Source organism: Podarcis erhardii, assembly GCF_964252035.2.
Source record: "Podarcis erhardii genome assembly, chromosome: Z".
NCBI classification, from domain to species: Eukaryota; Metazoa; Chordata; class Lepidosauria; order Squamata; family Lacertidae; genus Podarcis; species Podarcis erhardii.
Window position 1 is genome coordinate 21110877 of NC_138504.1, and position 25213 is coordinate 21136089.

A 25213-nucleotide genomic window follows, 5' to 3' on the forward strand; every position below is an offset into this window, starting at 1 on the left:
CTTGGCACACCCCCCCCCCACGCCGCCTTTACTGCAGCCAGGAGGGGGAATGATGAAGCAGGACATCTTGATGAAGAGCACTCCAACTTGTAACATTTCTTTCTTACATAAACCCACATTTATACCACATAGAACAATGCTCTCTATCCATGTGAAATTTCCCAATGCTTTCCACCTTTGTGTGATCCTAACACAAGACACCATAGGTTATACGCAAGCCAACCTCGTACACCAATGGGGCTGTATTTGGGTCTTGAAAACAACAGGGTTTGGTAAAACAAGCCTTATGAGGAGTGGTTGAGGGAGCTGTGTGTGTTTAACCTGGGGAAGAGAAGACTGAGAGGTGATATGATAGCTGTTTTCAAATATCTGAATGGAAGATGGAGCACAAGCTTGTTTTCTGCTGCTCTGGAGGGTAGGACTAGAACTAATGGATTAAAATCACAAGATGGGAGATTCTGACTGAATGTTAGGAAGAATGTTTCTGATAGCAAGAGCTGTTTGACTGTGAAATGGACTCCAGAAGGTGGTGGTAGTGGTGGACTTGAAATGAAGAGGATCTCAAATTTGCACCTTGAAACCAACAGGTTTGTGTTTGTTTATGACTGACATTTTTAAATATTTCACTTCTTTTTTTAGCACACACAAAAGTTAAAAGGAAGGGGGGTACACATCTGATACTGGTCATCAGATTTAATTACTCTGCAATGGAAGCTATGTTGTAGTGGTGATAAATATCAATTTAGCCTGATTACTAATATGTTATTTAACAAAATCTATGAAATTGATATTTAATTAATGAAGGGTTGACACAGAAAACCCCACTTAGCTTGAGGAGTACTTCATCACTCAAGTAGTGCTGCTGAATCCAAAGGAATGGCAAGCACCACCGTCCTTCAAGATTTCTACACCAAGGCCCTTAATTATAATCATTTTTTGACATTACCTCCTGATATCATATTAATGGGCTGACGACACAGAGCACTTCATGTATTGCAGCCATTAATTTGCAATTCACGAGCTGTTTTAATTTGGAGGCATCTGCCGGAGAGACAGTCAAAATGTCTATACAAAACGAACAGCCTCTGCTAAAGTGTTTAGCAAGCTGAGGGTGAAAATAGATGCATATAAGATAATTAGTAAGAGCACCTCTCTGGATTCAAGCAGCTTTGAAGGTCTCATCCCATGTGGTGTTCCTGGCTGAGTAACAGGTTGCATTCTTTAGTCCAGGCATTAATACATTTAATCTCAATACAGTGCATCTTGCAAAACCAGATTGTGAAAATCACAATTTAGTACCCAAACTATGGTTTCAGTTTGGACTATAACTTTGAGCAGGAACAGATGTGGAACATATTGCCTGGTGGGCCACCCTGTGATGAATGGGAGCTTAAAATCCTGCTTCTGTGGATAACTGGCAGATATAGCCAATGCAAAATTGAATCAAACTTACTCCACTCATCATAAAGCGATGATAGCTGATCGGCAAGTGGGTGTTTGGGGAAAGTGAAATTGGACCCCATGGTGGGCCAAGATCGGCCCAAGAGCCAGTGGCTCCCCACTCCCTGACCTCCTCCTCAACTCCCTAGTCATCTGCTGGGTCATTGTTTACAGCTGAGTCTTCTGGGACATCTCCCTCCTCCCAAGCAGACACACCTGCTTTAAGAGACATCTGGTGTGAAGGCCTTCAGACCGCCAAGTGAGTGTTTCTGCGCACACTGGGATTTTGCACCTTTACCCCTCTGCCAGCCTTGTGGGAGAATCAAAGGTTGAGGCAGGGATCAGAGCATGCTTGAGCGGTTATCAGGGGCCCAGGAAATACATCCAAAAGACTAGGAACTTCTAGAGCCTTGCCCAACCCTCTGGAGCAGATCTGGGGAGAGTGCATGATGTGTGCAGACTTTGGGGAGGGAGTCCAGTGGTGCAAGTGGAAATCCTTGTGTTGAATGCCCCCCACAAGGTAAATTTCAGAGCCTTGAGTGAGGGGAAATTGGGGCAGAGGTGATTGAGTAATGAAGAAGGGGTGCTTGCTTCTGAGAGTCCCCCCCCCCACCTTCCAGTGATGACACCCCTGCGAGATTAGCAGTTTAAAGCAGAGAGGGTGAAAGAGGCAGCTCGGCAGCAGGCTTTGCAAACCATTCTGGATCCCTGGGAAAACAGGGAGAAAATTTAACCAGCACTCTGCATTTTCTTCTCAATCTCAAAGATAACTGCGTGATTGTAAATGCACGCATATTAGATCAGATTACTTTTGTAACGATGAGAAGGGATTTCCATGAAACTCTGACAGTCAGACATTGCAATCTGATAAAATAGGATTATCCGCTGCTGCCTCATAGCAATTTCACTGTGAAAAGAAAAGGGAAGGGGTGGGGAGAGAAACCCTATCTGGTTCAGATAATATACTCAGCAATGTTTCACCCCCCCCCCAAAGCAATATACAGTATGGATTTCTTTCTTTTTTAAAAAAAGGGAAGCTGAATTCTGGAAAGACAGAGGTATTATGCACCCCAAGTTCTTATGTCTGGGAGTTCTCTGGATGGGGTTGCACTCCCATGATGTGGCCAGATGTGGCTTTTGGACTTACTTTAATTTCTCCTTCACCCCTAGTCAGCACTGAAGGCTAATCAAGAATACAGGCACACACCAGAGCTCAAGAAGACCTTGTTGCTCAAGCAAGGCTCAACTAGAACAGGGAGTTCCTGTCCAAGAGGATCCAATGGCCAGCCTGGCAGACAGAGTCAGTCCAGGGCTCAAAGATACTTCCCTAAGAAGATGCCACCTGCAGTTCAGTGAGAGCTGTTCAACAGTGGAACAGACTCAAGGTGGTGGACTCTCTTTCCTTGGAAGTTTTTAAGCAGAGGTTGGATGGCCACCTAGTTGAAAGTCCTGCATTGCAGGGGGTTGGACTAGATATCTGGGGTCCCTTTCAACTCTACAATCCTGTGATTGTATTATTCGAATTCTGGGACCCATATTATCAAGGGACATGCAAATTAAATCAAGAGGTCTGAACTTGGCCCAGAAGCATATGGGCAACCATTGCAATTGGTTAGGAACTGGAGCTATATGCTGGTAGTATGACCTCACGAATTAGCCACCACATTTTGCACCAACTGGAGGCTTCCAGCCTAGGTCCGACATACAGCACGGATGGGGATCCTGTAGCTGAACAACATTTGGAGGGCCACAGTTTCCCCATCCATGTTCTACAGAAAATACACAAAAATGATTCACTTTGTATTCATTACTCAGATTGTTGTGCGATCAGTTTAACCTGCCAGTTGCCCCCCTTCTGCTTGCCTAACAAATGAATCAACAGCTTTTTCTCATCTTGTTCTCTGAAACTACGGTGCGAACGATCACTTGTTCAATTTCACTCACATCAATTTGCTGCCTATGAGACTCCTGACATGTTGAAACTTTCAAAGCTAACCTCTGCTTTAAAATCCATTGGCTTCCTGGGAAGAAAATGTGTCAAGGAAATGCTTTCTAATGTTATGAGAGAATGGATTTTTGCCTTATTTGATGGGGGAGTGGGGGGAACCCTGGCTTCTTATTCACCAGCACAATCTACTCAGCTTTGCTGTCCTAATTTTCATACCCATAGTGCTAATACAAAACCTTGGTGTTTATCTAGTCCTAAATGAATAGAACCAAATTTAAGTGATACATCCCAACTGGCCAATTCTGTAGCGAATTCTCCTTTTGAAGTTCATTTAGGTCAGTGATAGAGTGTTTGAAATATTCTCCCACTGCTTTCTGAATGTTGCCATTTTCAATATGAGGTCTGCACCCATTTACGCTTTTATCATTCAAAACAATTTTGAATAGCTAACTATCGGCTCCCTCTCACTTACACACACACACACACACACACACACAGCAATTCATGCAGCCAGGAATGATTTGAATATTCCTGACAGGCACTGCAACCCATCATCATCAAGAAAGATGCTTGTTCAATACTATGGGTGCTCCATGTAAGAATTTGTGGTACTCTATCTATTAGAGCTAGGTGCTGACCAGCATCATTAATCTTCCAACTTTGCTGCTTTACCTTGGAAGGGTTGAAGGATTTCTCCTGGGAGAGATTCTGCTGTGGCTGTACCAGCCTCCATTTTTCTTAATTATTCCTCTTGTCATGTCTCTAATACATCTAAGAGGACAGAGGCAAATGTCCAGTCTCCTTTGCAGAGCAGAAATGTGTCTGGAATATGTTTCTCATCAGCAAGGTGTTATCACACAAACGTTACAGGTCATGTCATTATCTTCTGGCTTAACATTCAATAGGGTTTCCGAGTTCAAGCCGGGACTCTTGATCATTTTGCATGTGAATCAACACAAAATCCACCAAGGTCACACAAACACACTCTCCTTCTCTCTCTCCTCCCAACCGCCTCCCTGAGGTGTGCTGCCTGTGTGATTCAAAAACTGTCTAGGGATCAAAGGACATGGATAATCTTTGCTTGGGAGCTGACACCTTTGATATACATGCTTTTTAATTCTGCTTGCATACAACAACACTCGCAACAACCTCCTGTGGAGAAATCTATTGCTTCAACTCTGGCACCAGACTATGGTATAAATGATTGTGGGAAGTCAGTGCAGTGCAGTGCATAGAAATATAAGCATAATTAAAATAGTGCAATCAACAATCAAGCTGGCATCATTGCAGAAATGCTGCAAAGACCATGTTTTGATGTTGAACCGCAAGGGTGAGCCAAATGATTTCTATTGACAGCACACACTTTTTAGGTAATCTGTCAAGGGTGCATGCTGACTATGGGTAGAGCCAAAGTCAGTGGTGGGCAAGATTGCAGCAAAATGTGGGTGTGCCCACTCTACCCCTCCTTTCTGCCCAACAGGCTGCTATTTCTGATAGTTGCTTGTATAACCAAAGAAGTACAACCCCATGCACAAAAAAGAGATGTTAACCAACTTTGAGGGAACCCTGAGATTTGCAGAAATAACACAAAATCTTTGGAAACAAAATGCAAAGGAAGAATCCCTTACCGCCTTCAAAAAAACAACAGCTGAATGAGAACTAGGTTTGGTTAATGGCTAGAGAATGCTGACTGTTGATGGGAGGGTAACATGGACAATATTTTTCCTTTTATTTAACAAAATGTAGTGACCACATGGTTGTTAGAAAAGTGTAAGAAACACATGAAATAAAACAATGAAATTACCAATAAAAACAGGAATTTAAAACATTCAAAAGATGACTGAAATCAACAGTAGCTAAAAAGGAATAAAACTCATGCAACTTCTACATGTTTGGGTAGGCTTGTCTAAACAAAAATGTTTTAAGCAAGCATCTGGCTGATATCAATAGGCAGGCAGTACCAAAGTCTGCCAAACTAAAAGATCAATCCCTTAGAACTGTGGAATGAGTATTATGTGGCACCTGTAACTGTAAATAAAATCCTGAGCTCCACATAAATTAGGGGTCAGCAACTGGACAGCCCCTTACAATGGACCACATTCATCCACCCAAGCAGTGTTATCTAGCAGTTTGGCATAAATGAGAGATGTGAATGAGCAGTGGAGTTGGCAAAGGGCTCTAGGCAGCAGTACACAGAGAGGAGGGTGTGTGTGTGTGTGGCCTTAGTGCGCGAGGGGTGTGTGATTGTGGATGAGCTTACTCCTTGGTGAGAGGTAGAAGCAGCTGGGTGGTGAAGATATGTAAATCAACCTGTTTTTTCTCCAAGCTGCATCTATGGTGAAAGGATGAATGCAATTCATGAATGCATAGCCTGTGTGCAAACAACCAAAACAGAGTATTTTACATCAGATCAAACATTCCTTGTCCACCTTGCTTCTCTTGGAGGAGCCAGAAGATCTGGTCAGGTCGTCCTGCTTGTGAAAAGCATGAACTTTGCCACAGCTCTACTTGGTTTCTAGGAGCAGAGCCTATTATTTGGGTGTGGTGGGTGACCACCAGTGAACCAGCCCCTGTGGCTGCTCTTCTGGAGTGTGACAAGGCTGAGAGCTTTCTCTGTGGGTGATTGGTTGTGAATGGGCTTGCTCACAGGTGAGAGGTTCGAGGATTAAGGAAGGATTGCATGTGTGTGAGAGATGTGAGTTAACCCAACTTTAAGAGAGAGGTAGAATGCTAGAGAGCCTCGTCAGTGGTGGGATCACAAATGCAACTCACAAATTCATATCCAGTGTGATTAGTGGGTACTGGGTTTTTCCTTTACTGTACTTCTGTTGTATCTTCATTTTGTGTTAATACACTCCTCCTCACTTTGGGGCCTCGGGGCCAAAAAGCGGTATGTAAACAAACCAGAGAACAACATAGCTACACAAGCCTTTTCTGCAAGCAGTCTCCAGCAAAACTAGTTGCCGACCAGGGATATAAATGCTTCCACAACATCAATAACACATCCTTGCCCAAGGAAGAGAAAAGATTTGACTGTCTCAAGTGGTTACACTAATGCTTGCTGACAAGGTGTAAGCTGGCTACGAATATTAAATTCTAGGGCAAAGCTTTCATTTTAGGAAAAGGACAAAAAGAAAAAAGAAAAAAGAAAAAAGAAAAAAAAAAGAAACGCGACCAAGCGAGCCCTGCAACAAAATACTCCATTGTGAGAGCCTGCTTTGCAGGATTCCTGCTACTTCATTCCATTCCCACCTTCCACCCCCACAGCTATCAGCCACCATTCCATGGCCACGGAGCATGCTCACTGCCCATTCAGTAGTAGGGAAGGAAGAAGACATCTTTCCCTATTCTGCCCTGTATCTGTCACATGCAGCACTGTTTCTGTCCTACTAGAGTTCATCTTCCACCCAAAATGGCATTATTTGTGTCATTAATCACTGTGACAATATTTATGTTATTAATTGCAAAAAATATGTAAATTACATAACCTACATTGTCACTACATTGCCCCATCCCATTTAGTTCAATGCAGAGAAAATGCCATGCAAATGGAAAGAAAGAGTAATCAATTATGCTTCATTTGGAGACTGAAAGTAGCAAAATACCAATTGTATTTGTTGGATTGATTTACATTTCAGATATGAAACCAATAATCAGTTTTGGATTTTCAACTCCCATTTCTGTTTTCGATGGAATTCTCTGACATCCCTATTCAGTAGTTTGGGGGTCCTAAATGTCTTACATGTTTTTTGTGGCATCAGCTTTTGTGCTGTAGAGTCCACTTCAGTATGTATGTGCTTGTTTCTTTTCAAAGGTGGCAATGAAAACTTCAGCCATGAATACTGTAACTTTTTTATAATAGTACAATATTAAAATATGAATGAAACACCCTGATATTCTTCTAAATGATGGTGGACTGGAAGCAAAACCATTCCAGTAAAACAGCCTTTGAAGAGAGGAGCCTCATCACTCAGTTCTGCCTCTGGCCTATAATTTATTCATATTTAGAGGCTAAACGATGTTCTTCTCATCGGCCTCTCCATTCTCACATTATTAATTTTAGACATTGACAAATATGTCCCATTTGGGTGGTTTAACTCTCTCCACTCCCTGTGTCCAATAATGAAGCAGTTTATTTTTTAGAATTTCCTATTGGGTCTACAAAAAAAGGAGGAGGACTGCTGTAAACTTGGCCCCAGCTAGTATGGCCTGGCCCAGGGTCAGAACAGGTGAGAACTGAGCAATAACTAAAGGACCATAGGTTCCCTATCCCAGTCCTAAAGTTGTATGTGAGTTGGCCAGCAAGGATGGGGAAGGCATAAAGGGATGGAAGAAAAGGTGGGAATACAAGTTCTTTGTCCAGCTCCCAAGCTCACTGCACAGCAAATGTGCACACCCATTTCAGCAAGAGCACAGAGGAAGGCTACGATCATTCCCTTTCTTCCCCCAAAACTAAACCAGAGACTAAATTCTTTCTCTTGCTGTGTCTGAGTACAGCTTTATCAAATCTTAAAATTCAATCACATACATTTCAGGTCATATTACAGCCGTAATTTATGGGCCTACATTCTGTTCAAAATTTAATATTCCAGTAGCTTATGAACAAAACCCAGTCGTCCAAAAATAGACTGACATATTATCTTCGTCAGAATCAAATGAAATTCATTAATGTGATCAATAACGGAGGACGAAGAAGAGCGAGAAAAGTACACATATGCCACCGGAGATAATACCATGGTGTCCTGTCGGGCTATATGACATTTTCTGGTGAACCACCTACTACTGGTCTAGGCCAACCTTGGTCTGATCCAGCAAGGAACTTGTTATATTCAGAAGCTTAGTCAGTTTAACACATAAAACAAATAAGCAAGAATGTATACTCAGGGTCACTTAACACACATTCATTGTCAGACCCTCCAAGGGTCCTTATTTTCCAGGGACGTCCCTGATTTAGAGAAGCTGTCTCAGTTTCTGATTTGATCCTAGAATGTCCCACTTTTTCTTAGAATGTCCCTATTTTCATTGGGGAAATGTTGGAAGGTGCGAAGTTATCTGACCCCCAATGTTTTATTATGTTTATATATATGTTGACAGCTGCCCAGAGTGGCTGGGGCAACCAAGGTATAAATAGTAAAATTATCGCTATGGAATGGGACATCCCTATTTTCACTGGAGAAATTTTGGAGGGTATGCATTGTTCCTTAACTGCAAAGACAGCCTTTCTGAGAATGCATTCTAAGGCGCCATCCACACTGCACATTTAAAGCAGTATCATACCACTTTAAACAGTCTTGCTTTTCCCCAAAGAATCCTGAGACTTATAGTTTGTTGAGCATGCTGAGAATTGTTAGGATGCCCTGTTTCCCCCACAGAGCTGTAATCCCCAGAGTTCCCTGGGAAGAGGAATTCATTGTTAAACCATTGGCTATTGACTATGCCAGCTGAAGAAACACCTGAAGAGCCACAGGTTCCCTGTACCTGCTCAAAGGGTAGGCATTGCAAATTTTTGCAAGCTGTTCTGGGAGCCTTTTTGGCTAAAGAGTGGGCAAGAAGATAGATGACAGACAGACAGACAGACAGACAGAGGATGCAAACCTCTACATGCTTACAGAAGAGACATGTGCCAGGTTTTACAGCAATGCAAAAATACAGGACTGCACTGTAATGCTCCCAGTACAGCTGGCCCTAACTGGAAACTTTCTTGCTTACAATTAATCTAAATACAGGAAGTGAATTATACCCTGCCATCTCTGAGGATGCCCTTCCTGTGCAAGATTGGGAGCATGCATTAGAATGATGGACAAATGTCCATCTGCGCCATTGTTTAGAAAAAATAAATCCACCCCTTGGCTGGTCAAATTAGCAGCTTTCGCAGGAAAGCTGTACTCTCTGAAAGGGTTTAATAGATGCTCTTGAGACTTCAGCAGGGCTTAGTCAAGAAGGTGTGTGGGGTTGGGGTGGTGGTGGTTTTTTACTCTGCAATGAAGGAAACACTGCCTTCGTAACATCAAAATGCATTTTGTACTTCAATAACCCTTTAATTTTCATTATGGAGATAAGGGATATTAGCTGTTAGAGAGAGTGCAATAAATAAGATTATTATCTTACATTTGTAATGATAAATGGAACCTAAGGTACAGTAAACAAAGATTAGGCGACATGAAATTCTATAGAGACAGCATGGTGTAATGGTCAGAGCATCAGACTAGGCATGGGAAAGACCCAGATTCAAATCCCCACTCGGCCATGAATCCCATTAGCCTTTGGCCATTCACTTAATCAGCCCAACCCACCTCACAGGGTTGCTCTGAGGATACAGTGGAAGAGGGGCCTCCTTGGGACAGAATGAAATAAACATATCTACTGTGCATTGTGCATAAACATATCTAAACTGCATTTTGCAGTTTGTCAGTTTGCCTGTTTGTCCTCTATAGGTTTGGCTTCCTCTCAAGGTATCTTCACCAAACTCAGCACACAAGTTTTCCAAGGTGGAGGCATCAGTTTTCCCTGATGTTTGGACATCAGCTGCCATTTTGAAACAAAATGGTAGACCAAAATGTGACTTTGGTGTGACTTCACCCGATTTTTGGTGCAACAGGTGAAAACTCACAAATTACACAGTCCATTTAAAAATTACATATTTTGATTTTTAAAAGCTCCTAGGCAGTGCTGGCCATGAATAAGGAAAAAATAAATATCACAACCGTCATGAGCTCAGCTGTCTACTCAACAGGTGGAATAAACAGTGCTTGTAAATATGGTAGCAGTGACATTCGATTTTTTGAAATTTATTACAGTTGCTGGAGGGGTTTATTCTACACCAGGGGTGGATACCTTTTAAAGCTTGAAGGCCATATTTTCGCATGGTGAAACCTCTGAGGGCCACCTGCCATGGTAGGCATTAAGACAGAGACAAAAGGGAGGGAAGGAACAGATGTGGTTCTTTGCACATGTTTGTACAGTAAGGCTATCTCTCTATATCTATCTATCTATCCATCTCTATCTATCTATCTATCTATCTATCTATCTATCTATCTATCATCTATCTATCTATCATCTATCTATCTATCTATCATCTATCTATTCCATGCCAACGTCAAACACCCAACCACCCAGGCAAGCAAGAAGGATAATCACAATCAGTGGTATTTTTCCAGAAAAAGAGGTGCTAGAACTTACCCTGAACTTTGTTCTTTTATAATGGCAATGTGCCTACCTGAGAGGTGCCAGAACTGAGTTCTAGTGAGTCCTGGCAGAAAAAAGGACACATTTCATCCAGGCAAAAGCCCCTGACGAGGGCACGGTGTGGGGCTGGTGAAAGGTGTAGTTGGGGGTTGGGGAATGGAAAGAGTTAGATGGAGTCACATTCAACTCCTGAGTCTGAGGTTCCCCATGCCTCTTCTACATCCTAATAGACTGAGAAATCTGCCTCCTTCATACTCCAGAGCATGGAGTTTTGCCATCTAGCCACAAGAATAGAATCAAAATATTAATGATGAATGAGTTTTTATCTATATCTGACTGTTTGTCTATAACAGAAGTCTGTGTGTCTGCCCACCTATCTCTGCCTGCCTATCCACTACAACCTGAAACTTCATTACAACCAATCCCCTTGGCTTTCACAGTGGCAAGACTGAAGCTTGGTTTTAATTTAATTGGGCAATGAGCTTCATGAGGTTAAATAGACCTTTTGATATCAGATCTGAGCAGAAGGCTTTTGATCTGTAAATCACAGAAGGCCTCAGCTTATGTTTGTAGTTAATTGCACTAATGTGAAAGGAGCCCCTGCCTATTGAAATTTGCCTTGCGAGATTAGGAGATCAAGGAGATCCACATCAGATTTCAAACCTGCTTCTTTTCTCAGATGGTGAAGGGCTGTGATTCTCTACAAGATGCTGTAACTCAAACAGTTGTGTTTATGATGCAAATGCAAGGAAAGGTTCCGGGAACAACGAAATCTCTACAAATTCTCTGCAAACTCTACAAGTTTCAACCGTTACATTCATTATGCAAAAGTAAAGGTTTACACACACAGACACACACACACACACACACACACACCCCTTTCCCATGGACCTTAGGGAGGAGGGTAAACAACAATAACAACAGTAGCAATAATAATAATGGAAGTCCCTGATCATCTGAATGGGGTCTAGGATATTAGCTGGAACAGCAATGCTTATGGTGAGGTAGGCTTCTGGGAGGCTGTTTTCCCAGTCATGCATCTCTGGTTCTCCAACACGGCATGCAGAGTATCAAGATAAGCGATTTATTGAGCTACCGATGTAAAGTGGTCCCATCTTCATCACTGATGCTGTTGTACTCTATTCACTTTTTCCACACACCACACAAAAACATTTCTATTTCTTTTCCAAGCTTTGAAAATTAGAGATCCTTCATCCTAAGCATTTCCCCCTTTCGCCCAGCAGCAATTTCAATGCCAGAAGGCTTAACTTATCTCTCGAGTTCAGTAAGCTGACGCTAAACCCATCATAAGATACAACAGAGACGTGCAGAATTTTGTGTGTGTGCTAGGCTAAAAATAAAAAGCTGCCTCTGAGGTTATTTTGTTTCTCCCCCCACTAGTGGATAGTGGGGAGGGAGAAGAAGGAATGTTGCTTCCAGCAACAAACATTTTGCAATTCTTAAATTCTGTGCTGGGGAAGAAGAAAAACAGAAAAGGAGCAAAAGGAAGACAGAAAGTGAACAACAGGGCAAAGGTGGTGTTGGTGGTAGAGAGGTAGGGGAGAAAAGAAAAGGTAAACTCAGACAAAGCACATGTTTTGTTGCTTTGATTCTATATCAGGAGCACGGTACAAATAACTTTTAAAAATGTGTTTGATGGGTGCATACTAGCAGTGATTTGGGACTGAAGTCTGACAAGTGTCCCAAATCTCCACTGGCACAAGAAAAGAGTTGTTCACACACTGTGTGGGAATGCCCTCACCCCCAACCCCAGGGTGGGCACAAAATGCGTGCAGGATAGCTCAGAGCAGGAGTCTCTTAAGCTCAAGGTCTTGGGTTCAAGCCCTGTGTTGGGCAAAAGATTCCTGCATTGCAGGGTGTTGGACTAGATGACCCTCGTGGTCCCTTCCAACTCAACAACACTAAGCCTGGAAGGGAGGCACAAGTTTCCAAGAAAGGGCAAGAAGTGAGTAAGGGGTGGGCAAACCTGTCCATTTCACTTCCTCCTTTCCTCAATCTTCCTCGGAATTTCCATTATCAGTCTGCAACCTTTTTTTTAAAGCCTTCATGAAAAGTTGCCAGTATTTTAGTGCTGATTTGTTCTAATATCCATACCCTTTAATGCAATTTTGTGTAATATCCCCTATTTTTGCCAAGCAATGATCCCTAATACGATGCATTTCCCTGCATGTCGCTTGGTGGGAGGATGATGTTGCGTGGCTATTCACGCCCCCTCCCACAGATGGAGTAAATAAAGACACCGGACACCAGAATTTAGGTTAATGGGCGAAAAATGGCCACAACTTTATTGATTACAGGTGAGAGCGGTATTGGCTTTAGGCATTGGCTCTAACAGACTATCCGGACTAACCGGGAAGGGTTAAACACCAGCAGGGGGAGCCCCTGAGATGTACATCCCTGGGCGTTCCCCAAGGGGTTACCGCTCGGGAGCGCGCTTTAGGCCCTAGCCTCCGTAGGTTTCGGACGAGGCGACGCCCCTCGGAGTCCTTTAACGAACTACCCTTCATGAATTTGGGGGAGGTGATGGCCTTCCTCCCCCCCGATCTCATTTGCATGACAATACCCCTGCCAATGCCTAACCGCCAAAACACGGAAGTTGTGACATTTGCTACAAGGTAGGCGAAAAAACCAAATGGTTTCAAATAGGAGCCAATTAACCAGATGGAAAAATTCCTATCAGTCCCCTTGCGGCGACCAGCCGAAGCCCATAGCAAAGTCCTGCGAAAACCTAAAGGGCGGGTGGGCGGGAGACCGAATCTGCTGCTCCCAGGGAGGAAAAGGGGCGAGCCAGGGCTGCCCCGACCTTAAGTGGACCTTACTTGACCCCGCCCCTGCCGCCAGCCGATTGGCTGGCGCTGCAGGCTATGAATAATAAGGGAGATCCCAGGTCCCGCGGGGCTTGCGTCAGCCCCGCGAGAAAGTAGGCGGGTGTGTGAGCCCGCAACCCCCCCTCCTGAGCTCGGGAGTGGCTTTGTAAAAATGTGAATTTCGAAGGATAGCTGTGCTTTGGTTCGTGCATTATTTTGGAAAGTGTGAATTAAATAGCATCCCCAAAGCAAGCAGAGCCAGGCATTTTTCGGACAGCAGTGGAGGCACATCTGAGGATGTCCACCCATCCTGGCAAAGCACACCTTTAGTTCAAGACCTGCTCCCCCTACCTGGGAAAATGCTTATGTGGGAGCAGTGCCTGTATCTGGGAAGCTGCCCAAGGTTTGAATTATGCCCCTTGCCCTGCAGGGTGATGCTGTGTGGCTTTGTGGGAGATTTACAATTCTGAGCAGTTTTCTAGACCCAGCCTCTGCTGCCAGATAAGCCCATGGTAGCTTCCTACATTCCAAGAATGATGGGTACTGATATTGGTTCTGACTCCATATGTTGAACCTGCAGTTCTGTAGGCTGTAGGTTCCCCACAGGCTCTGCGCAGATCCCCTTCTCAAAATGTGGAAGCTGATTCCAGGCACAGTATGTCAGGTGAGTCCTGAAGTGGCCTGGGGAAGCATGCTATTTCTGGGACATACTATTTCTAGGTTGCAATGTCCTCCGGCTATGTTATGCCTTATCTTGAAAGGTGAGGGCTGGTCTGGCTTGAAGACCGCATGCTATTTCTGGGACATGCTCTATATGAGATGTCCTCAGGCTGTGTACGTACGGCCTTGCCTAGCACCTAGTATAGCACTGGTAATTCTATTGAGTCTAGTATTCCTGAGGACTTTGAAGCATGCACAGGGAGACTTAGGCGCATTGAGAGGTCTTCCTAAGGAACAGAAAACCATCGAATGGAGTGTCCTTGCAGACAGAATGACTGGCTGGCTGAAAACTTGGAGCAGGAAAACTCCATACAGTAACCTCTTGTTGCATGCGCCATCTTCACGTTCCATCAAACCAATTTTATACCACTTCAACAGCCATAACTTCACCCAAATAATCCTGGGGACCGTAATTTGTTAAGGGTGCTGAGTTGTCAGGAGACACCCGCTCCCCACAACAATTCCCTGCACAGACGTACAATTTTCAGAGTTCCCTGGGAGAGAAGAAGCATTGTTAATCCACTCTGAGAACTGTAGCTCTGTCATGATAACAGGGGTGTCTCTTAACAACTCACAACACCCTTAATGAATTCCATGCCCTAGGATCCTTTGAGGGGAGACATGGCAATTCAAAGTGGCATGAATCTGCTTTATACGCATTGTGAAGATGGGGCCTGAGAGTGCATTGCAGCAGGTAGACCTCACTTTATTTGGTGTGGTATTTTACAGTGATGCCTTCCAAAATGAAATTTATTAGTCCTATTTAGGGCAGGATGTAAAACCAAGGGAAACACCCCCCCCCCACAAACCTTCCTAGCAAAGATGGCAAGACCTTTAAATTGCCTTTACGACCTTGTAGTGAAAAGGGTTATGACTCCTGACATTAATATTCCAGTTAGTCCAGTGTTGCACAACAGCATCGAACCTGGGCATCCGGCCAACATTGCATTAGTTAAAGACACCATTTAATGAAGCAAAGTTTGCATCCTTAAAGCAATTTATGAAATTGCTTCACATGTTTTAATTTTAGGTTTCGATTCCACACCACTTCCTAAACATTTATTTTAAAAGATGGTTCTGTGTAATTATCAGTTTTGTATTTTTTTTTTTACTCCAGGTCTAATACATCCAGTAGCTACTTGCATGTAACAAATCTTCCAAACGCATGCTGTGAGGAAGAAATGAAGCAGTAGCATAAATTACGCCGTGTGCGCGAATCTTAATTAAAGCACTTGAAAAGGAATGCACAGCCCTATTTCACTGGCACGCTGGCAGAACTAAGAGCCAAGCAAAAGTTAAGATGGTGGGCCTGGTTGTAGGAATATGGGTCTTTGCATCTAAAAATCACAGAGGAAGGCATGATTTGGATATAAATAGGCAGGGGTGCCAACTTGAATAAAATATGGGGGGGGCAGGTAAGCCCTGCCCCATATAATTGATCACATGACATTGTGCATGCAACATGGCAATGCCCATCAACTTTGGGGAGTCCCAGTCCCCTCAAATATTTTATTGGGAGAAGGCCGAGGCCCCTTGGCCCCTAGGAGTTGGGTCCTATTAAGATAGGGGTGGGGTACTGGATCCCTCCATTAACCACTCCCCCTCTCCCAAGATACACATCTGTAGCAAGGGGGGGGGTGAAGGAGAGAAGCAGTGGGACATGGTTATGCACTCTTAAGAGTTCATCTGCACCATGCATTTAAAGCACTTTCAGTGCACATCTGATGCACAGTCCTGTCCCCCCTGCAAACATTCTCCAATTTTACTCATAGTTTCCAGCCCCAAACTCTGCTAATGCTGGAGGAGTTCACTTATCACTATTAGGCAACCCTCTTCCATGCATTTCTATCCTCCACCCTCAAAACCATGCCTTTCCTCTGCACTCAGCCTTCAGGCTCTACTGATACTGTACGTCTCCAGGGAAGGAAGCCTAACACACTCCAGGGGACTGGCATTTGTGGAGATGCATAGAGGATCCAGCACAGTACAAGAGAGACTACAGAAACACTCTAAAATAATTCAGCAGAAGTCAGCTTCCTCAGCAAGGAAGTGCAAAGAAGGGGGGAAGAGCCTCGCTCCCCCACCCTCAGTCAAGTCCAGCTGAGCAATTAGCCTCTCCCAGGCCATAACTTCAAGAACAGTAGAAGCAGCTGGGAAGGGAGAAGAAAAATTCAGGGGTTTAAAAAATAGTAATTTTAAAAGTTGTGTGTCTTTGTTTCTCAATTTGACCCTTTTTACATTGTTTTTTATGTACTGTGGAATTTTATGCATTGTTACTTGTAGTTATATTTATTGATCATAGTTTAGTAATTATTTTTTGTTAATTGTTAAGAGCGAATTCTTGTTTAATTAGTATTTGCCGATGTTCTGAGAGTTAATTTTGCTGTGTACTATTATAGTCCAATAGATAATTGAATATTACTTTATTTGTTATGTCGTTCTGTTTTAAAGTTTCATTTTATTGTGACTTTTTTTGTATTGAACCAGGTTATTATAAGATGTACTGTCTTTGTTGTGTATTTTGTTGCTGCAAACCGCCTTGTGTATCGCAGTACAGAAAGGCAGTACATAAATTAAAAGTGAAATGAAACCTTTAGTTTGCTCCTCACACCCAGAAAGCATGAGCCAGTGGCAGTCTGAGGAATGCCGCTCTAATGATCCAGAAAACAAATGTTGTATGACTTCACAGTCAATAGGCTTACCTTTCCATGTAGCACAAAATGTGCCAAGAAGCAAGTAAGAAAATAGAAGATCGGGTGGAAGACAGGGGCTGGGGCTTTCTCACCTCCTGAGCTGGGAGGTTGATTTTGCTTTTTACATTGCTATACAGTGGTACCTCAGGTTACATACGCTTCAGGTTACATATGCTTCAGGTTACAGACTCCCCTAACCCAGAAATAGTACCTCAGGTTAAGAACTTTGCTTCAGGATGAGAACAGAAATCGCGCAGCGGCGGCAGTGGGAGGCCCCATTAGCTAAAGTGATGCTTCAGGTTAAGAACAGTTTCAGGTTAAGAACAAACCTCCAGAACGAATTAAGTACGTAACCAGAGGTACCACTGTACATTTAAAGCCCCCAAGGTCTGAATCCACACAGGCCAAAACTTCCTGAGTGCCACTGGCAAAGCAGAATATATGCCAGGTTAGATCAAATAAACCAGAAACACCATGGACACGAATTCAGTCTTGCAATGCTATGTATCTACCTAAATTGCTATTTTAAACTCTCCTCCCCCCCCCCCACCCGGCGCAAGGTAGAAAATATGATTTCCAAAATGCACTCAACAGTTGCTCTTAACCAACTGCTGTAAATTTTATTTCTTCAGTGCTTCCCTCCCATTATGCTATCATCCTGGTTTTGGCTACCAACCGTACATTTCTCACGGCTGCTGTAATGAAAACAGTAATTTCAAGAAATGCCCAACTGTGAAAGAGCCGAGGACAGGTTGAAAAGAAACTCAGCTGGAATACACAGGCTTTTTAGCAAGCATTTCCCCTTAGTAACTGCTGTCAATATAAAATGCCAGACTCTGAGCAACTGCTTTGCTGAAAAACACTTTAGTGCAAGTAGCTGACGTGGTTTCATGGTGGTTCATATTGTCAATTAAAAACCTGTGCTCAAATAAGGATGAATCCAATGTCCTGAAACACAATCCTTTGTTGAACATTTTATAGGAAGATGACCCAAGAACTGGTTGACCTCTGTTATTTATTAAGAAGTATTTATAAACTATCTTTTAACTCAAGGACCTTCCAGAAGTACTTTTCATTGTGCATTCATGATTATTTTTGCTCATGGTGGTATTCGAAGCCGTTTGACGCAATCTGGCTTTCAATAATACCATTTGCGCTTGTAAAAGGTTTGGGCAACGACATACTGCTGCTTAGTTTCCTATTGACGCATGTCCCTGAGCTTCTTGCTGAAAACTCTGTACCTTTTCATGCCACAAAATGTTCTGGGTTATTGTTGTTGTTCAGCGCGGACACTGAGATCCAGCTCCAAGGGCCTTCTGGTGGTTCCCTCACTGCGAAAAGTAAAGTTACAGGGAACCAGGCAGAGGGCCTTCTCAGTAGTTGTGCCTGCCCTGTGGAATGCTGTATAAAATAGCACCGATCTAGGAAAACAGCACTAATGATAATGATGATGAGGATTCTTCATGCTGCTTTTGTCCAGATGGCAATAATGTGATAACTTTAGGGAGACATCACATTTAATAAAGTTGAGTGATGTTTGGATAGTCCAGTAAAAATCCACCACTAATGCACTATTTTGTCGATCACATGTTGCAGATTAAGCCCACAAAAAGGAGTCCTAAATGAGTTTAAAATATAGCTTCCCTCCAAAATATCTGGGAGGCCACTGGATACTGTGGACCTTCTTTGAGAAATGGGTTTCTGGGGGCATGTAAAAAATGTATTGGGGAGCTGCTAGATCCATCCAATTTCCTAAACATACTTCCAAAGTGAAATGGAAACTTTGCCAGTCCTGGAGATGCCATAGTTATTTCCCCTTCCACTGGATCCAATGGGAGGAGATAATTTTAAAAAGAAAGAAGGAAAAGGAATTAGTGAGGGACGCAAAGGTAAAAAGCCACCTTTACCTTCTGCTTTAGCCAGAACAAGCCTCGTGGGGCTTTGGGAGTAGCAGTCCCTCCACCACAGGCTTTCCCTACACCCAGCCACCAGAGAATTGCTTTGTAAAACAGACTAGAACAATAGCTGGCAGTACAATCCTATAATATCTACTTGAAAGTCAGTCTTACTTAAGTGAGACTGCTCAATGCTTATTTTGCAGAGTTTTAGGCAACAGTCTAAGATAGTTTTATTCACCCAGGCTTTTAGACTGCAGCCCTATGTTACAGCTTAAAGTTGCTACCTAAAACTCAACAAAGTAGGCACCTGGGCACAGCTGGCCCAAGACGTTTGGTGGCTGAGGGCTAGGCATGTAAGAAGGCATCATTTTCCATTCCACTCTGCATTTGTTGCATGCAGCACTATTCCATTCCGTTGCAGTTCATGTTTTGCTACAAAAAAAAGCAACGCGTTATTCACGTTGCTGTCAACTGTGGCAAAATTACATAATCCACGCAATTAATTACGTAAATCACATTTTCATTGTGTTAGTCCACCCATTCATTCCAATGCAAAGGAAACACAATGCATAAGGGGTGGAAGACATAATCAATTACATATTGTTTGAAGACTGAAGGCAACAACAATGGGGAATACCAACTGTATTCATGGGATTGATTTTTTTTTTAATCCTGGAAACAGGGCAAATAAGCACTGGCAATTTCCACTCCATTTCTGTTTCATTCTGAATTCTCAGATATCCCTGCCTAAGGCAGACAAGAGGTTCCATCCCATTCCATATTTAGCAAAATGGCCTGGCAGTTCAATCTTACTTCAGCATTGCCAATAGGACAATAGTCCTCTGTTGCACCAGAAATTTCCTCTTCTACACCATACAGCTCTTAGGGACGCGGGTGGCGCTGCGGGTAAAACCTCAGTGCCTAGGACTTGCCGATCACATGGTCGGCGGTTCGAATCCCCGCGGCGGGGTGAGCTCCCGTCTTTCAGTCCCAGCTCCTGCCCACCTAGCAGTTCGAAAGCACCCCTAAGTGCAAGTAGATAAATAGGTAAGGTAGGAAGGTAAACGGCATTTCTGTGTACTGCGCTGGTGCTGGCTCACCAGTGCAGCTTCGTCACGCTAGCCACGTGACCCAGAAGTGTCTCCGGACAGCGCTGGCCCCCGGCCTCTTAAGTGAGATGGGCGCACAACCCTAGAGTCGGACACGACTGGCCCGTACGGGCAGCGGTACCTTTACCTTACACCATACAGCTACTAAAGGTGCAGAAACCCTGTCATCTTTTGTGCCTGACCAACCTAATTATAATCGTTTCAGGCAAGAGGAACTACCAAGGATTAAATCTTCAACCCATAACCATATGAGAAAGTTATCCAAAGGGAGGAAAACAGACTGAGAGAGACACCACAGTCTCTTAAGAAGAAAGTTAACTACAGTGAAAGTTGGTGCGCGCTGGGAACTGGTAGGGCAGAAAGCAGAAAGGCCAGAAGGAAGGGGAGCAAGAGCAAATGGCCGGAGAAGCTAGAGACTATGACAGGGAGAACCAACAACTAACTCTGGTTTTATCCCCATCTTCCCTGCTGAATTCTAAAATGGTGATATAGACTAAGGAGGAAGCTGACAATCAGTGCCATTCTGTATACTGGTTGTAAAAAGGAGGTAGGCAGGGAGGCTGGCTGGCTAGGGGCAAACTAAGTTGGCAGGGCAAACTTGCCCTAATGAATCGGTCTCTACTATACAGGGGTATTTTACTGGTTATGTCTCCCTTCTGGTAGAAGTGAGTGTCATTGCCTTCCTACTCCCATCATGGGCTTCCCAGAATAATCCTTCTGACCACTGTGTGAAACAGGATGGTGGAACAGACTGATGCTTCATTTGATCCAGCAACACTGTTGACATTTACTTATGGAGTATTTTATATGTGGGAGCATTAGAAGATTTGATTATATTCCAACTATACTTTGGAGCATCATGAGAGGCTCCTGCTGTATGAACCCAGTATCAGAGGAAGAAGCCAACCAACCAAGAGCCTGCAATTCTGGGGAAAGGAGGGGTGTGGCCCTCTGGATGTTGTTGGGACTACAGCTCCCATCATTCCTGGTAAGGTTACCCTGGTAAAGTTACCCAGGGATGGTTACCCACGCTATGATGGCTAGATGTGAGGCAAAAGACAAAAGGAAATGTGACAAGTGTGATAGCATAGCTGCACACTGCAGCAGAAAGTAAAGAAGGAAAATAGGAACCATCATTTTCTGTTGCATATTCATGCTCGTAGATATTGTGGTCTTAAAACTAAATGCCTTTTGTTTACTGGGACTAATGAAGTATAACAAAGCTGAATTCTGGCGCATAACAGCTTAATTATGTCTCAGGGGTTATCATTTTGAGTAGCTTCAGGAGTGTGTGTGTGTGTGTGTGTGTGTGCGCTGTCAGAAATTCACATGCACAGAACACATTCAGTGGGAGCGCTTCAAGGGACATAAACGGAAATTTTGGTGAAGCAGGTGGAGATAGTTGAGTGCAGGTGTTTTATTTAGGGGGAAGAAATATAAGCCACAGTAACACACACAAAATGCACTAGTTATTTTGCTATGGTGACTCTGAAACCTCTGTCCAGGGGTTGCTTAAACTGCCTTATTCTCATAGAAAAAGCTAAGAGTCTCTGGCTGTGGTTGGCTCGGCTGTTTATATCTGCAAAGCGGGCCTAGGATTCTAATGTGGCCTCCACACAACGCACCATGTCTGGGATCTACATTGAGGGTAGAGATGGTGTGTCTCCAGCACATGACAGAAGCTGCACAACCAAGATGCACACCTTTGTGGGCAGAGAATTCCATGTCAGTGGCTGCCACAGAGAAAGATCTCTCTCCTGGGTCAACATTCCTCACACTTCTGTGGGAGGAAGAACTACCAAGAGGGCTTCCAGCAGTGGCACATCCAAGTGGAATCCCAGACATGATGGTTAGGAGTCAGCATGCATGGGCAGCTCAAGCTCTCTTCCCCTGCTTGCCACATGCCCAAAGGTTGTGAGAATATGCCTTAAGTCATCTTCAGGAGAATGCTATAAATTTACCCAGTAACTTTAAAAGAAGGAGGGTGGCCAGTTTTGAACAGGAACCATATGGGAAATCCACAGGAGCTACTAAAATTTATCTACACCTCTCTTCTGGAGTCAATGTACAATAACTGTCATGAACTGGCTGGGCGAAGAAGAATGGTGGGAGGCACCCGCCAGGGAACCCCCAGAAGAAAGCTCAGAGCCAGGGGATTGGTGGGGGGACACTGAGGAGAGGTCAGAGGCAGGGAGGAGCTTCTGGATGCAACATGGTTTAGTGAGCAGGAAGAGCCTGTGACAGGGAGCAGTTCAGGCTGAAGCAGAGGAGGAGGGTCAAGGGACTGCAAAAGAATTCCAGGAGTCTTCCTCTCCTGCTGTGACAAACTCCCCTCGCCCTGGTCTCTGAGAACTTGCAGAGTAATAAGAAGAGCAGAACAGAGGCCAGAGGTGTGCAGGTGCAGTTCGAGATTGCTTAGGAAACATCTGGGAGAGGAGGAGACTTAGAGAGGGCAGAAAGCAGAGACCTTCAGTCCTGGCAACGGCTCCATAGGAAGTGTTGATGAGACCACTAGGCTGAGTTGTATGTTCATTTCTTTGAGTAAACAGTTAACTTCACTGACCACATAGATCTGCTTCCTTTATTGATGCCCTGCATCTGACTCCAGCCCTGACAATAGCACAAAAGAACACTGAAGCCTGGAATAAGTTACAAGCTTCTTTTCAATCCATGCTTCCTCACTTTCTGACACAGTATGCCAGTTCATTATCACAAGGCTCACCAAACGGTACTAACCCTTCTACCAACAAGATCGCTGCTATATAAACCCGACACAGAGGCTTCGAAGATTTGTGACACCTTTGGAGCAGTTAAATCAAACTTGTAAATTGCAATGATGAGCTTGAAGCCAGCGTTATGATTTCCCTGTCGCTCTTCCAGTGACATGATTGCCTCATCGCCATGATGGATTGACTGGGTCCTCTTCCCGCAATGCATTTGTATAAATCTATTACCCCTCCCCCCTGAGTCTTTTCTGACCCAGAAAGATTATCACAGAGCAAGCAAGGGCGAAGGAAACTCCAGCCTTTGTTAGAGATTGTCACTGTTTGCTAAAAATACTCTAGTAAGAGCCAGTGTCTCATTTCAGAGACAATAAAACGACACTTCTTCCTCAGGTATACATCCTGCCTGGTTTGAGACTTTAAACAACAGCCGAGTTAATATAGTAAGGCAGAAAACACACAGCTGTGCAGGAAACCTTAAGCTACCAAGATCTAGAAAATAATTCCGTTGTGTGTTTTTTTGTTTGTTTGTTTTTAAATGGTGCTCTGGCATGAGCAGAGGGACGCAGGTGGTGCTGTGGGTTAAACCACAGAGCCTAGGACTTGCCGATCAGAAGGTCGGCGGTTCGAATCCCCACGACGGGGTGAGCTCCCCTTGCTTGGTCCCTGCTCCTGCCAACCTAGCAGTTCAAAAGCACGCCAAAGTGCAAGTAGATAAATAGGTACTGCTCCGGCGGGAAGGTAAATGGTTTTTCCGTGCGCTGCTCTGGTTCGCCAGAAGCAGCTTAGTCATGCTGGCCACATGACCCGGAAGCTGTATGCCGGCTCCCTCGGCCAGTAAAGCAAGATGAGTGCAGCAACCCCAGAGTCGGCCACGACTGGACCTAATGGTCAGGGGTCCCTTTACCTTTACTGGCATGAGCAAGTGCAGAGTCATCTTGGAGGGAGGGAGAGCCAAAGGTTTGGTCACTGTGATGCAGGTCACACCCACATTTAAAGCACATGACTTTCCCCAAAGAAGCCTGGAAAATGTGGTTGACCTCTCACAGAGCTACAATTCTCAGCACCTTTTAAAAAACAAACTGATGCAACCTCAGCCTAACCAATCTCACAGACCCCTCTAGAGGATAAAATGCGAAGAGATAGCTCCATATATGCTGAGCTGAGCTCGTCGGAGAAAGGGTGGGATGCAAACATGACAGTTTATAAGGCCCCCAGTGGGCTACCACATGAATCTGTCTTGAGCCTTAAGATGAGCATCACAGGCCTCACTCTCTGGCTCATCATTAGCAAATATTCAATTGGTAAATATGAGGAACACGGATGCCTTGGTGGTGGTACCACATTTGTGGAACTTTCTCCTCAGGAAGATGTGACAAGCCAAAAGGGTATATATACATATATAGTCATCTCAGGTCCATCTTCTTCGCTCATCCCATCTTGTTGGCACAAACCAAACCACAAAAATCAAATGTACGTTAAGGAATCTTACGTGATAAAGTGGAACAGTGTTGCTCTCAGCTAAGGAGAAATTCAAGGCATCTTGCTGTCCGGATTCAAGCCGTACATTTATAGAAGAGGTCAACATGGATGGGCTTATGGGATAGTTGGGGCTGCCACTGTTCTTGCCCTTTTTCCTTGACCTGCGACCCGTGTCCCGCTTGTTGTCCTTCTGAGTCAATGGCTCTTCCTGGATCACCAATATTTTGTCATCACTCAGGTATCGCAGGAGTGAATTCTCAGAGTCTGTTATGGGGTGAAGGAGAAAAAATGAGGAAGAACAAGCTAAAGAAGGTAGCAAGCTTTGGTTCAATGCTGATGGAAACTCAAACATACTTTTGTGACCAGGACTGGGGCGGGGATACATAAAGAAAAGCCCCAAGCAGCTTCTTTCTTGATGCCTTTAACGTGACATTTTCAGGGGAACCAACAAGCCACAATGGTTCGCACAACTGCATGTCATTTTTAGACCTGAATGTTTTTTTAAGATGCACAAACACAAACACAAAAAGGAAACGAAACACAGCTATTCTATCAGCTCTTCCCAGTCTATTGATCCAAAGAGCCTTCTTTCCCGGAAACAAAAACAATCCTTTTAAAATTACTGTTTTTTGGCACAAACCACAGCTCTGTATGGCATGATAACTACAAAATGCACATTCCTTTTGTCCTTTCCCCTGGGGAAATAAACAGAGGCATTGTCTCTTTGTTCTTGCATTTATTACACGGGTCCTCCGAAACCATGTCCAAAAAGTCTACAAAATAGAATCACTGTCATAGTTTGAACTGAAGTGAAATTCTGAGGTCAATTTAGAGTAGGATAATCTGTGGCCCTCCAGATGTTGCCAACAGCGGGCCCCATCAGTTCCCAGCCAGCATGGTCAATGATCAGGGATGATGGCAGTTCTAGTCCAACAATGTCTGGTGTGTCACAGGTTTCCCAACCCTGATTTAGAGGCTCTTGCTTGGGTGAAATGTCTGAGGACTTCTGAAGGAAGCAAATGAGCTAGATTAGCAAAGGTCATATGTATAAACCCGTAACCATGTGCATACCCCTAAACTGTCCCAGAAAAACCAGGACATCCCATTTTTTCTGTAAGAGCACAGTGGCCATTCTGGGCACTGCGATCTCGTGCAATTTTGCACTGCAATCTTGCCCCTATAAATCT

The 25213-nt window shown here is 44.0% G+C and overlaps 1 protein-coding gene across 3 annotated transcripts in view; it reads right to left on the reverse strand.

The window, feature by feature from the left end:
- LOC309333926 (connector enhancer of kinase suppressor of ras 2-like) overlaps window positions 1-25213 on the reverse strand; it is a 322761-nt gene that overhangs the window by 70371 nt on the left and 227177 nt on the right. For all 3 annotated transcript variants that reach the window (XM_081847924.1, XM_081847923.1, XM_081847922.1), the window contains exon 13: window positions 24037-24290. In XM_081847924.1, coding sequence (XP_081704050.1) covers window positions 24037-24290 — 254 coding nt within the window. The remainder of the gene's footprint in view (window positions 1-24036; window positions 24291-25213) is intronic.